Source organism: Podarcis gaigeae (genome assembly GCF_964106915.1).
Source record: "Podarcis gaigeae genome assembly, chromosome: 5".
NCBI lineage: Eukaryota > Metazoa > Chordata > Lepidosauria > Squamata > Lacertidae > Podarcis > Podarcis gaigeae.
Genome location: NC_139681.1, coordinates 36,704,907 through 36,721,540, shown reverse-complemented (window position 1 = coordinate 36,721,540; position 16,634 = coordinate 36,704,907). Strand labels below are relative to the sequence as shown.

The window sequence follows — 16,634 nt, the reverse complement described above, 5'->3', positions numbered from 1 at the left end:
TGCCAACCTAGCAGTTCGAAAGCACCTCCGGGTGCAAGTAGATAAATAGGGACCGCTTACAAGCGGGAAGGTAAACGGCGTTTCCGTGTGCAGCTCTGGCTCGCCAGAGCAGCAATGTCACGCTGGCCACGTGACCCGGAAGTGTCTTCGGACAGCGCTGGCCCCTGGCCTCTTAAGTGAGATGGGCGCACAACCCCAGAGTCTGGCAAGACTGGCCCGTACGGGCAGGGGTACCTTTACCTTTACCTTTATGCAGGTGGCTAAAAGTAAAATGCCTGTTAGCACAGTACAAAGATGCCCCCATGGATAAGATGCCCCCTATTTTGAGGTACTCAGATTTAAGAAAATGGGGAGAGATGTATCTGTGTATAAGACGCCCCCTAATTTTTGACATCATTTTTTAGGGGAAAAAACCCTAGTCTTATACATGGGAAAATATGGTAATTCTCGTACAGAAGTCACAATTTTTGAATGAGTGCCTGGGCAGGTGTGTGTGTGTGTGTGTGTGTGTGTGTATTTGTGTTTGGCATTCATGTGCATTACGTTTTGTCTGCAGCTGCTTGTATCACCTCAAATAACAATGTAATCATTCTGCCATTTCTGGTTTTACAGTTTCATTCTCTTTTGCTAGTTTGGTCCTCTTTAAAGACACATTGTATGAACTAAAAGAGCTTTTAATGTTTCTGTTGCTTTTATTTCAACAGCTTCCTTTAAGGAAACCTCTAATTTATGTTGCCAGACTGACAGAGTGAGCCAACTCTCTGTTGTAACTTGTACTACGGAGATGTGGGAGTCTTTCTGCAAAGCAATACTCACCTCTGCCTCACTGGGCAGGGCCTCTAAGCACACCATTGGCTCTTGGTGTGACTGATTAAGAAAGCCAACTTGCAGCCAACAGTAGGAAGTGCTTGGGAGTTGAGTACAATACTTGAGCCTGTTTGCTGCTCAGAGTGCTCGGCTGAAGGACTTTGCAGGTTACATTTTCATCAAATCGAAGGACAATACAAAGTCAAGAGCCTGCTAATCCACGAAGGAGCAGAGGATTCCAGCCAGAATCCCAATATACAAAAAAGCCATGGGGATATTATACTCACAGGTATGTAAGGCGTTTCCTAGTCTGCTAGAATACAACAGAAGTCTAGCAGGTCTGTTTCAAAGGATTTATAAAATCTTATTTAAGTACTTCCTCAAGTGTAACTTTAAAAGTGACCTGAGGATCTAAGGCATAATCATAACAAGTGTAATAACCAGTTTTTCATACAGTGAATTAGATTACAGATAGCAAGGGCAGGTATTTGAAAGATTATTGTGGTTTATGGCAGCTAAACAGCATGAAATGGGCATTCTTTCCTAGAGTCCTCAATATGGATATTTCTGTAGATCTTTGCTAATGAGAGGGGCAAAAAATGGTGAAAAGCAATGCTTTTTCTCATGTGCACCTCACATTAGACCCATCCTGTAGCTTAGTTCAAGTCCTGGCCTGTGAACCTTAATGAAACAAGCCACACAAACACACACAAAATTGCCCTTATTTAAAAAAGAAGAAAAAACTGTAATAAATGATAGTTATTTTATTCTATAAAATGTATAGAATGCTTGATTAGGAGGGGGGGGGGGAATCCAGTGTTGTTGTTTTTAAAAAACCAAACTATATATTTGAACAATTGTGTAATTTTGCGTCAACTATCTGTATACATTTGTAAAAATGTTTCCCCCTATTAATGAACTTAGACAGTTGTGTGCTGATAGACAGGGAGTCATTAAGAAACAGCAGATGGTGTATCAGCATTCTTTGGAGAACCCCAAAATATGCAGAGACATTAGAAAGCTCAGTGATAGGGATTGAGTAAGCTCAGTGACGTCCAGGAGCCTTGGAATGTTGAGTATCATTTGGAAAAGAAAACCAGAAAACTGGGGACAGCAGCAATGAATGGGCTTGCTTGAACCTATTTCAGCTTGTAATATCCTGGAGGAGAGCATGCCTGTCTGCCTGGGACCCTGAACAGAAGCATTCCTGTTAGAGGGCGTGAAAATACCGAATACATTTAATCCCAGATTTAGAGAAAAACTTATTGGTGCTTGTGATTTTGGGGTGTAGCACTACTGCACTGCTCAAGAAAAACCTGTTTCTACGTTTTAAAGGATCATTATCTAAATGCACAGCATGTGGAGAAAATGTGAATGCTTGTTAAATGTGAATGGGAAGAAGACATTTCTGACGTACACATAGATGAGCCAGTTGTCATGTCTGGTTGGATAGCATTCCATTTCAGGGAATGATCTGGGTCTTTTGAATCTAGCCTCTGTGTTCTTTGTTTTACTCACACATTTTAATGCAATGCAAAAGGCAGAGGGCCAGGTTTGTTTGCTTTTACTGGAGGTGCATAACGCATGCATTCCTGTATAAGGCATTGCTGCCTTACTTCCTTGTGGGTCATAACTGCCTTCAGAACCCCAGCGTGTGTCTCTTATGTTCAGGACCAACTGGTGAGGTTAGAGCTCTTCTGATCAGTAGATCCACTCTTATTGTTTGTTTAGACTCCTGCTCCCAACTTTACAAACCTCCTTCTTCCCATATCTGTTTCCTCCATCTTTGATAATGCTTACCCTTCACTTTTATTCAGCTACAATCTTGCCCCTCTTAACATTGCAGCTGATGGTATTTCTCCTTATTCATGCTTTTAGTCAAATCCTTGGGCCTGTCTCTTGTTAATTTTCTAGGGTTGTTGGTGTTTGTTGTTTTGCCTCTGCTTGTCACCCCACCTTCTCCATTTCACACTCTTTCACACATACGCATTCCCTTTCTGTCCTCCATTCCTCCACTTTTGCACTCTCGTATTCATTCTCTCCTTCATGTCAGACCACCACTCTACCCAGAGACATACCTAGGGATTGGTAAAATTGTTCCCTGCTGGGGGCACAGGCCCAGTAAGGGTGCAAAAATCACCCCGGAAATCTGTCTCCAGTTGTCTGTGCAAGGTTGTGAGTTTAGACAAGAGCTGGGAGCTAAGTAGTAAGTGAAATGGCAAGGTAGACCACTGGAGACTATGGAGTGTTTGACATATAGGAGTTTGGTAATGTGCTGCCACTGTTGCGGTGAGATCAAACACGAGAGAAGTTTCCCATCCTTCTTGCACCATGGCCGAAAGGCATGTGAATGTTTTCACTCTTCCTCCTTGCCTGTCTCTTACTCTGGATGCCTTGCGTACTTGGGCCATGTAAAATGTAGGAATTTCTAATGTGGCTATTGTGGTGAAGTGATTCTCTCCCCCCTCCCAGGGGACTGTGCCAATACAGTTGCTTGCCAAGGGTGCAAGGGACCCTATGTATGCCTCTGACCCTACCTTCACACTAGGAATGTGAGAAGGCCGCAGTTTCCATTCTGACCTGTATTTGTCACAATCAGCACTGTCTCCTTTCTACTGCAGTTCAGCTTTCACAAAATACTACATTATTCATCTCACAGTGTGCATGGAGTGTTAGGGGAGGGGTAGTAACTCTGATGGGGGGCATGTCCTGCTCCTTCTTAGGTAGTTTGTCCACCTTTGGTTCCCACTCTGAACTCAGCTCTCACCTGTGACTCCTAGACATCTGAAGGCAACCATATCAGGAAGTTTTTAATGTTTGATGCTTTAGTATGTTTTATATATTCTGTACACCACCCAGAGTGGCTGGGGAAACCCAGTCAGATGGGCAGGGTATAAATAATAAAATTTATTATTATTATTATTATTATTATTATTATTATTATTGAAGCTGTCAGCATGCGACAGCATCTACTCCCTAGGAAACTGCTTTGACTGGCCAGTTAAACCAGGTGAGGGTAGCCAATGGGTCTCAGTGAGTTAGAGACTTCCCCTGCATGCGAAGACAAGCTCTGGCAGATTGAGTGGCCAAGACTAACAACCAAGAAGGCAGTTTCTGCATGTGCTGGAGAGGGAAGTGATGGGCAGATGGGGCTCCTGAACCTGGGAAGGTAGCCCATCTAGGAGAAGGAAAGTTCTGATTCTAAATCTCTGCTGCCTTGCCAGATATCTTCGGGAGAAGAAAAACCTGAGGAGTAAAACCTATACAAATGTTATGTACTGAGTTGAATAGGATCCAAACTGCAGCATTCTGATTGGTCCTAGAACAAAAGGATTCAGAATGCAGGAGTTTGATTTGTCCGCAGGAGCCACCCAATCCAACTCCAGGTGGAAGTGAATCCGCAACCTGATTGGCCTACAGGAGAATCCCAGAATTAGCCAATCACATGGGACCCATTGTGTAAATAATGTATATAAAGCAGACAGTTCAGGGAAAATCCCATTCCTCACTACTATGAGCTGAATAAAGAGCATGAAATCCACACTCGACTCCGAGTATATTTCGACAAATCTGGAGTGGAGTCCTAACAGAGTTGGATGGCACCTTCTACACTTCCATCTGGCGACTCCTGCAGCCAAACTGGTGCCTAATGTATTGCTCTGCTTTCCTTTGGACCACATCAGCAAGCCTGGGCGGGGGGGGGGGGACTTGTTGTTTGGGAAGCCCAGGATCTCTACACACACTGCCCAGGCTTGTGTCACAGGGAGGCCACTTTGGTGCTGCTATATAACACAGTGGTTTGACTTCACCCCTGGAGGTACACTCCATTGTCTCTCGAGACAGACGGATGCCAGCAACAACATCTTGCCATCCGCTATTCAGTGTAAGTTACATAACCTCTTACGTAACTTACCTTGATTTCAATGTAAAGGAAATGTCAAAACAGTGTGTAAAAGAATTACATCTCCTAAAAATAATTTGTTTGGCTGATTTCCATTCATGACCACAGATGAACATGAGAACTGCAGCAATTTCAGCTCCCTTTTCCATTTTCACCAGAATGGTCTGACTTCCCTACTTCATTCACATGTTGCCTTTTGCCTTTTGCTTTTCTTCTCTCTCATGAGCTTCCATTCATCCTCATTCTTTCTGCTGCCGACTCTTTTGCTGACTCATCCTTGCCTGTATTTTGGTTCACCAGTTTCCCCTTTTCTTCCTTGGTAGCTGGGACCTACACCCGTTGTGTTTTTCATCCCACTTTTTAAAAAAGAAATAATTTTTAATTGATTTTACAAATTCATTCACACTCAAAATCAAAAATAATAAAAATTACACAAGATTCTTTCAAATCTCTAGACTTCCCTCTGCCCCTTTGTGGGTTCTTTAGTTAACTTTTTCAACTGCATACTATAAGCCCTCCTAATTTTCCAGTCCTCCATACTATAATGTTACATAAAGTCTATGTAACATTACAAGAGTTATTTAAGACCTGCCAAAGAGATCAAGTGTTTACAGTGGTCTGTCAAATATAATATAAATTTCTCCCATTCTTTGCTGAAGTTCTGGTCCTCCTGGTTTCTGATTTTCCCAGTCATTCTTGCCATCTTGCATAATCCACCCCACCTTTATCCTTTATCAGGCTGAGTAGTGGCCCATCCCCAGTGCCCCACAATGTCACATTCAAATGGACTGCCAGCACCACACTGCCATTTAGGGAAACCTCTGTAGGGGTATCCCCACATAAAGTGTTTAAATCATTACTATAGCATATAAAATAGTGACCATGACAAATGTTCATAAGAATGCCTTTTTTGTATTTTAATCTTAAACCTATGCAACAGCAGAATATTGAAGCTTGCTGGCAGCTAAATGATTCCAAGTGAGCTACAAATCAGCTCTCATATCTTCCACCATTTTTTTCAATGAAAATAGGTACATCCTATTCCATAGTAATAATAATTGTAATAATAATAATTTTATTATTTATACCCCATCTGTCTGACTAGGTAGTCCCAACCATTCTGGGTGGCTTTCAACACATATAAAAACATTTTATATATATAGTATACACACACACACACACTTCCCCCAAACAGGACTGCCTTCAGATGTCTTCTAAAGGTTGTACAGTTACTTATCTCCTTGGCTCGGGGTTCGCATAGCCCTCCAACAATTCTCCAATGAAAATAGGGATGTTCCAAGAAAAAGTGGGGCATTCCAGGATCAGTAAGAAACTGGGACGGTTTCTGTAAATCTGGGACTGTCCCTGGAAAAAGGGACACTTTGAGGGTCTGAGCTCTGACTAGTGTAATAAATATCCTTTAAAAATGCTCTTTTAGTAAATTCCCTTCAACTAAGATTGAAGACAGATGACTCCATAGTTTGTCAGTGACCAGCAGTGAAGCCTGTTGAGTTGCCTAAGGTCTTGTACTACTTTTGGTTCACTGGCCTTACTGCTTCTCTGATGCAACCCTGCTGCCCTTCCAGATTTGGACATGAGGGTAATATGTATTACACATGTGAGGAAAGAGGGTGTCATGCTGCTGTTGCTGTTACTGAACAGCATGAACAGCACTGAACAGAGATGAGGGGTGATCGGGGAATCTGATCTTTGCAAATTCTGAAAGGAAGCCTGAGTCTCAGCTCCCAGCCCATATGGAACATCTGGGATCTGCGAAAGCCAGTGTATAAATGACTTTCAGTTGATTCCAGTCTGGGACAGTGTAGTGCTCTGCTGCTGTCTTGGAACTTCAGCTCCCATCAACCCCAGCCAGAAGCCCCAATGATAAGACATGATGGGAGTTATAGTTCACTACATTTGGAGGGGCAGTACATTGGCTACCCTTGTCCTAGACTAATGTGCCAGGAATGGCCCCCCCCCCATGAGGTTCTGGAATTCCCAAATGTCTCCCAAAGAGTTTTCATCTCAAAATTTCTTTTGAAATGCATGTTTCAAAACTATCCTAAAGCTATCCTATCTTTAAAAGACATCTGAAGGCAGCCGTGTTTAGGGACATTTTTAATATTTAATGCTGTACTGTTTTTAACATTTGATTGGGAGCCGCCCAAAGTGGCTGGGGAAACTCAGCCAGATGGATGGGGTATAAATCAATTATTATTATTATTATTATTATTATTATTATTATTATTATTTATTAAAAAAGACATTTGCAAATGGACAATGATTTAAATAAACACTTTAATGTATTTTTAAAAATATGTCACAGCTTAATACAGGGCATGGCAGAGGATAGATGTGAAAGCGAGAGAGACAAAAAATAGACTGATGCTACTTCAGCCCCCGTTCCCTGAGCTACTCTCAATTCTTCTTTCTCCAGACTTCCATATGTATGGTTTTTGTGCTTGCATGGTGAGCTCAGGTGGCTTTTGAATCCAGTCCATCTGAATACGTAGTATGCATTCTCTCACTACTTTCTCAGTCTTCTTACTGCTTGTGAAAGTTAATGATAAACTAGTTTGTCTGTAAGATGCCACAGCACTCCTCCTCTTCCCACTGCTACATAGAAAGGTCTGTTTCAGGTGCCACATGGGTGCCAGAATTCTTGTATGTGAGATGAACAAGGAAGCACACGGGATGTTTTAGCGTCAGGTGTTTCAGCTGTGACTCTTGCAGGTTTCCTTTGGATTGAGCCAATGGTGACTAATCTGCTAGCACCACTCTGTGGATTTAAACTGTGACTGCAGTTTTGAATGCCACATGACTCTTTCTTTAGCTTCTCCTCACTTAGAAACATTAGGCAGCGTGGGAGGCCTTTGCTTTATATTTTGCTTTATAGGAGTTGAGTATACAGTATCATCTGATTTCATGGCACTCAGAATATTCTGCACTCCCTCCATCAAAACTCAGGTGTAAATACATGTAAATGTGGAGTCTTTACGAAGTAAGCCACATTTCACAAAGACACCACAGACTCCTCCATGATAAGCAACAAGAACAAAGGGTTGGGGCTCCAGATAAATATTACTGTGTACCTCATGTGGAATGCCCTCCCACCAGATGTCAAGGAGATAAAGAACTACATGACTTTTAGAAGACATCCAAAGGCACTCCTGTATTGGGACGTTTTTGATGCTGGGCGTTTTATTATGTTTTTATATATGAGGGAAGCTGCCCAGAGTGGCTGGGAAAAACCCAGCCAGATGGAGGGGGTATAAATAACAAAATAGTTGTTGTTTATTACTATCAACTGTTGAGGATTATGCCTAAAGACCAGAGAATGTACAAAATCTGCTGATATATGCACACTCACTAGCACATGTGCTTTAAATGTACAGTGTACAGCCTTGGCAGACACAAAAAACAACAACAGAACTCTATTTGTTTTTGGGGTAGGCATTGCTGTTGAAACAGGAATTCAGAAGGAAGCAAGTCTGACACATATCCCCCAAATCCCCAAATGAGACTATGTCAGTTTTCCTTTGAACGGAAGCTATAAAGAGTAATCTGCTAGCCCCACTCTGTGGATTTCAAATGCAACTGCAAGTTAAACTGTGTGGGCAGATCTAGCCCAAACATTTCTATCAAGAAGTGGTGGTAGTGGGGTTGCATTTGTGTTTTTGCTTTACTTGCATTGATTATGCAATCTAAGGTAGCAGTTTCTCATCTGGTTTTGCTCTCTACTCCGCTATATTTAAGTTTTCTTGCATTCCCAAAACTTGTGTGGTGGTAAGGGTGTATGCTCTGTAACAATTTTCTTTCATGTGGAGCAGTTCACACTGTGGCGCTGTGGTCTAAGCCACTGAGCCTAGGGCTTGCCGATCAGAAGGTCGGCGGTTGGAATCCCCGTGACAAGGTGCGCTCCCATTGCTCGGTCCCAGCTCCTGCTAACCTAGCAGTTCTAAAGTATGCCAGTGCAAGTAGACAAATAGATATCACTGCAGCAGGAACGTAAATGGCATTTCCGTGCGCTCTGGCTTCCGTCAAGGTGTTCCATTGCACCAGAAGTGGTTAAGCTAGGCTGGCCACATGACCCAGAAAACTGTCTCCGGACAAACGCTGGCTCCCTTGGCCTGAAAGCTAGCTGAGTGCTGCACCCTGCAGTCGCCTTTGACTGAACTTAACAACCCTGGGGTCTTTTACCTTTACCTTTTTTTTATCACACTGTAGTGAAGGTGAGTTTCAGCTGCCAGTGAAGTGTTCATTTGTCTACTCTGCTGCACACCCAGACTCCTCTTAAGCTTGGCCATGTTGGAAATCTTACACAGCTACCTTCACGGTGATGGACTCTCCTTCCTTGGATGTTTTTAAGAAGAGGCTGGATGATCATTTGTCATGTGTGATCTAGTTGAGATTCCTGCATTGCAGGGAGTTGGACTAGTTGACCCTCAGGGTTCCTTCCAACACTTCAATTCTATGAAGGATCTAGATGTGCGGTTTTGTACTAATCTGGTTAGGGTAGTTGGAAAGCTCTCTGCATGCTCATGTCTAGTCAGCAAAACACCACAAGTCTAAGTCTAAGTTTGTTAACCTAAGACACTTTGTTGAACTGTCTTCATTTCCCACCTCTTATTCCTCTGCAGCCCATTTGTCAGGCAGCTTATAATAATGACTTCAATCAACTGCAGCTCCTTCTGGAAGAAGACAGTAATTATTTGAATGTCCAGGACAGCTTTGGAGGAGACACACCATTGATTTGTGCCTGCAAAAAGGGGCACAACAGAATTGTCAGTTATCTTCTGAAAATGAATGCTGATGTAAACATAAAAAATAAGGCAAGTCTCAGCAAACGTATACCCAATGAGGTCTTCCTTTATGTTACTAAAGTCATAATGTGATCTATACTTTGAAGTGGAGGGGGTAAGTTTCTCACTCATTATTTGATTAGCTTAAAATCCTCAGATATCCAGAAAAAGATAGATGCACTTATTCACTTTTCCCATACATAAAAATGTTATGCTCAGACACAGTTTAGACATTTAGAAGGTATGTCTCAGCAAAATCTTTCCCATGTGCACAGTTCTTATTCACAGAATAAAATCAAACTATAAAACCACAAAATATATAACCAAAATAACAGCAACAACCCAATAACAACCCCCCAAGAGCCACATTTTAAAAGGGCATAGGATGTCAATCAAATCAACCAAAGGCCTGGCGCCTAAAGGTGTATATTGAAGGCGCCAGGCAAACTTCCCTGGGGAGAGCATTCCACAGATAAGGAGCCACTGCAGAGAAGGCCCATTCTTGTGTTGCCATCCTCTGGACCTCTCAAGGAAGAGGCACATGAAGAAGGGTCTCAGAAGACGACCTCAGAGTCCAGGTAGGTTCATATGGAAAGAGGTAGTCTTTGAAGTATTGCAGTCCTGAACCCTTTAAGGCTTTATAGGTCAAAACCAGCACATTGAATTGGGCCCGGAAACTAATTGGTAGCCAGTGCAATCAGACCAGGATCTGTGTAATATGTTCAAACCATCTTGCTCTGGTGAGCAACCTGGCCTCTGAATTCTGCACTAGCTGAAGCTTTTGAACTGTATTCAGAGGCAGTCTCACGTATAATGCATTGCAGTAATCTAACCTTGAGGTTACCAGAGCATAGACAACAGTATTTAGGCTATCCCTGGCCAGATAGGGGCGTAGCTGGGTCACCAGCTGAAGCTGATGGAAGGCACTCCAGGCCACTGAGGCCATCTGAGCCTTGAGCCACAGCAAAAGATCCAGGAGTACCCCCAAGCGACGAACATGCACCTTCAGAGGAAGTGTAATCCCTTCAAGAGCAGGTTGAATCCCACCCAGCTTGTCTAGGGGACCACTTATCTGGATTGAGTTTCAGTTTGTTGGCTCTCATTCAGTCCATTACTGAGGCATATTACTCATATGCAATTTCTAATAGAGAAAAAGAAGGAAAATGTGCCCCAAATATGTCTAACATAAAGGTAAAGGTACCCCTGCCCATACGGGCCAGTCGTGACCGACTCTGGGGTTACGTGCTCATCTTGCTTAAGAGGCCGGGAGCCAGCGCTGTCCGGAGACACTTCCGGGTCACGTGGCCAGTGTGACGAAGCTGCTCTGGCAAACCAGCACCAGCACAGTGCACAGAAACGCCGTTTACCTTCCCGCTATAAAGCGGTACCTATTTATGTACTTGCACTTAGGGGTGCTTTCGAACTGCTAGGTGGGCAGGAGCTGGGACCGAACGACGGGAGCTCGCCCCGCTGCGGGGATTCAAACTGCCGACCATACGATCGGCAAGTCCTAGGCACTGAGGTTTTACCCACAGCGCCACCCGCATCCCAACATGTCTAACATACTCTGTGTATAAAATGGAAGGGAATTGGAGCTATTTGCCTAATATAATGCGAGTTCTTCTGCTTCTCTCTAGAAAGAACGAACATGTTTACATTACGCTGTCAAAAAACGGTTCAGCTTCCTTGACTACCTGCTCATTATCATCTTAATGCCTGTTATGCTTCTTGGGTATCTGCTCATGGTAAGTTCAGCAAAAGAATGAAAATAGCATCTTTATATACCAGCCTTCACAAAGCTTCACCAACCTGGTGACATTCAAACAGCATGGCCACCTTGTCTGGGATTGATGAGAGTTGTAGTCCAAAATATCTAGAGGACAGCAGGTTGGTGAAATCTGTAAGATATCAGCAGATCTAGGGAAGCATGACGGGTTTGGTCGCACCAGGCACAGAACTTCTGGGCTGCCACAATTATGACATCCAATAGAAGGCGAGAAGCAGGATGCTGGATTTTGGCATTGCACATGGTGCCACTGAAACCTGAGGTGCCAAGGTTCCTCACTGGCCCCACACCCCATTTTCTGGACATATTTTCTCTCACAACAAACTTTATGGGCCAACTATTACTTGTGCTCCCTTGCTCTAAAAGGTAAATCAACTCAACTGGGTAATCCCATTGTCTCACTCTCAGAACAGAAAGTACAGTGGTACCTCGGGTTACATACGTTTCAGGTTACATACGCTTCAGGTTACAGACTCCGCTAACCCAGAAATAGTGCTTCAGGTTAAGAACTTTGCTTCAGGATAAGAACAGAAATCGTGCTCTGGCAGCACAGCAGCAGGAGGAGGCCCCATTAGCTAAAGTGGTGCTTCAGGTTAAGAACAGTTTCAGGTTAAGAACGGACCTTCAGAACAAATTAAGTACTTAACCCGAGGTACCACTGTATACATATATTGGTTTGTAGCCATTAGATATCAACCTTGGCTTGTGTGCCAAAGATAGCAACCTTGACCTAAGTGACCCTCATCCTTTGCATACCAGGGCCCGTTCAAATATTTCCCAAAGCCAGTGTGCACCCATAGGCCTTGAGTGATTGTCACATGTAGAAGAAGAAGAAGAGTTTGGATTTGATATCCCACCTTTCACTCCCTTTAAGGAGTCTCAAAGTGGCTAACATTCTCCTTTCCCTTCTTCCCCCACAACAAACACTCTGTGGGGTGAGTGGGGCTGAGAGACTTCAAAGAAGTGTGACTGGCCCAAGGTCACCCAGCAGCTGCATGTGGAGGAGCGGAGACGCAAACCCGGTTCCCCAGATTACGAGACTACAGCTCTTAACCACTACACCACACTGGCACCACACCACACATGTGACAATAGAACTTGTTTTCTATGGTTGACTATGCATACTAGAAAGCCACAAAGCCAATTACAGTTTCCTAGCAAATAGGCATGCACATGACATTTTTTTAAAAAAAAAAATGTGCATGCTTCTCACACAGAATTTATATAACATGATGTAGTGCATTCTTGTAACTGCAAGTACCATGCACAGAAATGAATGGAGCCCACTTCACAGTATACCTGCATAGGATGGTGACATTGCATATTAAACTTTGATCACTACCGACTGCATTCACTAAGTAACTGCTTATTTCAGTGGTGAAGGCTAGGCGGAAACAAACATTTTGATACAATCTTGCCGATAAAATGTTTAAAAAGTTCCACATCATGAATAGAAGTAAGTTTTCTTTGTTGTACAACCCAGTATGAGAGTTTTCTCATTGTGAATATAAACTGTCATTCTAACAATGCCCCATTGTCCATCTGTGGAACAGGTATCCAGAAGTAAGCAGAATGAAAATCTTATCAAGATGCTACTTAGAGCTGGTGTCAATGTTAATGTTACAGATGATGTAAGTGGACATATATATCCTTGGAGGGTTCTAGGACAATGATATAGTGGAATCCCCAGCTCTTTGCATTGGGAGTGATCAAAAAGTCACCTTCTTTTTTGGCAATCACTTGTAGCTGAGTAAGATTGTCTTCCATGGATATGGTCTTAACGGTGTGTCTGTAAGCAACTGTGGAGGCCAAAAGTATAACCATACCCAAAGAAGAGAGGGATGTGTGTGGAAATATCCAGAGCAGGAAAAAACACATGTGGGGCATCCTCTACAAATGTGTAGTTTGGACTCACAGAGGCCATTAATTTAAATCATTTGTTTTCTATAGCACCTGTGGCACCCTACTCTGTTTCAGCAGCCCTCACTTACTAGTTGTAGGACAGTAACATGCATTCCTAATCATCACCACCATTCCATCAGGGTGCAAGTTGTTTTACAAAGTGTAAGAGGACAGGTCCACGTCCTATGAAAGCTGAAGGATAAACTTTGACACAGGGAAAACTGCAGAGGTTGGAGTAAACAATTATGGGTTTATTTTTTTGGGGGGGGGGGGAGACCAAATCATTAGAAGCATAACACAGCTACAAAGTTACAAGGCTCACAGCTCTCCTTTCCTCTAGAAATAAAGGATGCGTTAACAGAGAAGCATTAGGACATGACTGAAACGTCTGCTTCTATAATAATGCATATCTTTCCAAGGGTAATTGTTTGGTTCTTTTCAGTCAGGAAGGACAGCTCTCCACTATGCCTGTGAAATGAAGAACCCATCCATCATTCCTCTGCTTGTAGGAGCAGGTTCTGATCTCTCTATAAAGGACAAGGTAAGAAAGTCAGAGCTTAATACAGCTATAGTTTTGACTGACTTTGACTAGGCTTCTGGTTCATCCTCTCTTCTGGATGGTACCAACTATCGTTGAGGGAGAACCTGCTGTCCCAAGTAGTTGTCCATTTCTAGAATGAAGGCCAGCACTGCTTTGTCCCTCTGGAAGACCCAGGCTGTTCATCATTTGTTTCTCATGTAATTGATTGAGGAAAGCCTTGATGTTTGTATAGTTCACCATATATCAGGTATGTCACTCCCATCACCCCTGAGTCCTATCTATTGGCTATGCAGCTTGAAGTCCAACAATATCTGGAGAGCTTTATGTTTCTCATCCCTGATTTACATCTTGCAAACAATCTCAACCCTTGGGCATTCTAGTTTAATTTTTACCATCTTAAAACATTCCGCTGTAAACTGAAATGTGCAGCTGATTATGGGAGAGATGTAAGAGCTGGACCATGCAGGATTATACTATTCATTTTGAATGGATTTCTTTTCACACACTGTATCCGCTCTCAAGAGCACCTGCACCAGCTGAATTGGAGCCCTCAGAAATCCTTTTGTAAATTCACATAAAAATGACCATCCTCTCTTGGCCATGAATAATCTCAAATCCTCTGCAAGGTGAGCAATATTGCATTGCAGAATGAAGACACCAAATATGCTTTTTCCATGTTCAGAGACCCACAATACTAAGCTGTGCCTTTGTTGAAGAAAAGCATTCAACTTGTTTCCTTTTTGTGTGTGTTGTTTCTTTCATTAGCTTTTGTAAAAGCAGAAGTATTTTATTTCTTTGCACAAAGAATTAAGTTTTCATATTAGCAAGACTGGGAATATTTTGGTCAAAATTGCTTCCTCCAGTGGCAATTCTTTTGTACTGATCTCAAAATGGATAAACAACTGGGAATTATTAAGAGAAATCCCACTAATTTCAGTGGAGAAATTCTCCCTCACTCTAGAACCCACAGCTGGTGACAGCTGGCACAATCTGAAGTAGGAATAGGGGAGAAGATTGATTCTGTTCATTATTAAGGGTTAATCTATCCAATCTGCACTTTCTGAAAAAATGTGAGAGCTGAAATACAGCCACCATTCAAAATTCTCACTAATCCATCTTTCATTATTTCATTCTCCATTATTTACAGAGATGCATATATTAGGGGAAAGTGTATCTAAAAGTGTACCTAAAAGTTAATACAAGTGAAAATAACATACAAAAATGAATTATATTAGGAGAAATTGCTGGCAAAAATATACATATTAAGTCAAAGCTGCATACAAACAAGTTCCTATTCATAGAGATTCGTACTCAAATGCTGGTGGATTTCCATGAAGATTTTCCAAATAAATGTACAAATTGCCAAGCAATGTGGAGAACTGAATGCAAGACTCAAAAACTTGAGGGAACTGAAATGGGGAAATCTTTCCATCCCTAATCTGAAGGAATTGCATTTCACACAAGAAGCCATATTCAAAGATTAGCCCTGTTGCCCAGCAATATCTATTAATACACACACACACATGAGGTAGTAGGGTCTTGAATTATTTTTATCATTGCTTATTTTATCTCTTTTTTTTTCAGGAAGGAGAGACTCCACTTGACATAACAAGAAGATTAAAGTTCACCAACATAGAAAACATGTTAAGGAAGGATACTTAGGCCATAATGTGATGTTGTCAAGCCCGAGTCAGGGGAGGAATCTATGAGGGCAATAATAAGTCCCACAGCACTGACATGTTATAGTAACCTCATGTTTACAGCAGCTACCAAGTTTATACAGCATAGATGGACTGTGTTAAAATCTGCTGCTCCGTATGAATAGCTGATGTGACTTGACCAGAAGCACATGGTTAACATTATGAAGATTAAGAGCTATTCATTATTTTCATTCCCCCTGTACCAAAGTATGTTTGTAAAGAGTATGAACAATACTATTTATTTGATGTATACTATCTGTAACAGTTGCAACAGGAAACAGATTAATCAGTAAAGATCTATTTTGTATTTTATTTTTATTTTTTTACACAAGGTGTACATTCTCAACTACATAGAATTAGAAAGAGCTGCCAATTTATGACATGGGTATCATAAATGGCAGAACAAAGGGCTGTGTGGGCATGCCTTGGCAGGAGCAGAAAGCTTGGGAAGCTGAATATCTCTGTCTCTTCTACATTGTGCTGTTCCCACTCCCAGTAGAAGCAAAACTGCACTAAGGACCTGGGAAGTAGGGTGATAAAGGAAGAGGGAATTCAAATGGGGTGGTTGACAGGTTGAAAGCAGACAGAACAGCAGAGATCTACAAAATGATAATAGGAGCTACCATTTTCTTTTCAATATTTATTAAAAGATAATCTGGGAAGTATTTGCTGCTAGCTGTGTTCACAGGCCATTCTTTTCTTCGGAAGACTGAAGGAGCCAATAAGCGAGCAATTTTAGATGCCCAGAGATTATTTAGATTGTGCTGTTTGGATTTTTTTCTCTCTCCCTGTGCATTTCAAATGTCAACAGATACATCTTCCCATCTAGAGCTGTACTACAACTCCCATTATCCCTAGCTAGCAGAACCAGTAGTCAGGGATGAGGGGAACTGTAGTCCAAAAAACAGCAGGCAACCCAAGTTTGGGAAGAAACCCAGGAAACAGCTAATTAAGTTTGTTTTCTTCTCTGACCAACAACACAACAGCAAAGTAGAAAGCAGTGGGTTCCCCTCTTGGGGGTGCTCAAGGGTATGTAGTACCAGAACCTTTTTTCTAGAAGAAAAGCACTAATAAAAAGAAATCCCAAGATTATTTATGTCAGTGTTTCCCAAACTTGGGTCTCCAGCTGTTTTGGACTACAACTCCCATCATCCCTAGCTAGCAGAACCCAGTGGTCAGGGATGAGGGGAACTGT

At 42.3% G+C, this 16,634-nt stretch overlaps 1 protein-coding gene across 2 annotated transcripts; it reads left to right on the top strand.

The window, feature by feature from the left end:
• The first annotated feature begins 876 nt into the window (after positions 1-876).
• ANKRD22 (ankyrin repeat domain 22) lies at positions 877-15,756 on the top strand. Of its 2 annotated transcripts, none has more exons than XM_083740799.1 (6): positions 877-1,096; positions 9,349-9,540; positions 11,148-11,255; positions 12,850-12,927; positions 13,641-13,739; positions 15,324-15,756. In XM_083740799.1, exons 1-6 carry the CDS (start codon positions 1,076-1,078, stop codon positions 15,399-15,401), a joined length of 576 nt encoding a protein of 191 aa, XP_083596925.1. In that variant the 5' UTR covers positions 877-1,075; the 3' UTR covers positions 15,402-15,756. The 2 variants fall into 2 exon arrangements, with proteins under 2 accessions (XP_083596925.1, XP_083596924.1); XM_083740798.1 differs by having other exon boundaries at positions 882-1,096; positions 9,349-9,544; positions 11,152-11,255.
• Positions 15,757-16,634: the final 878 nt, after the last annotated feature.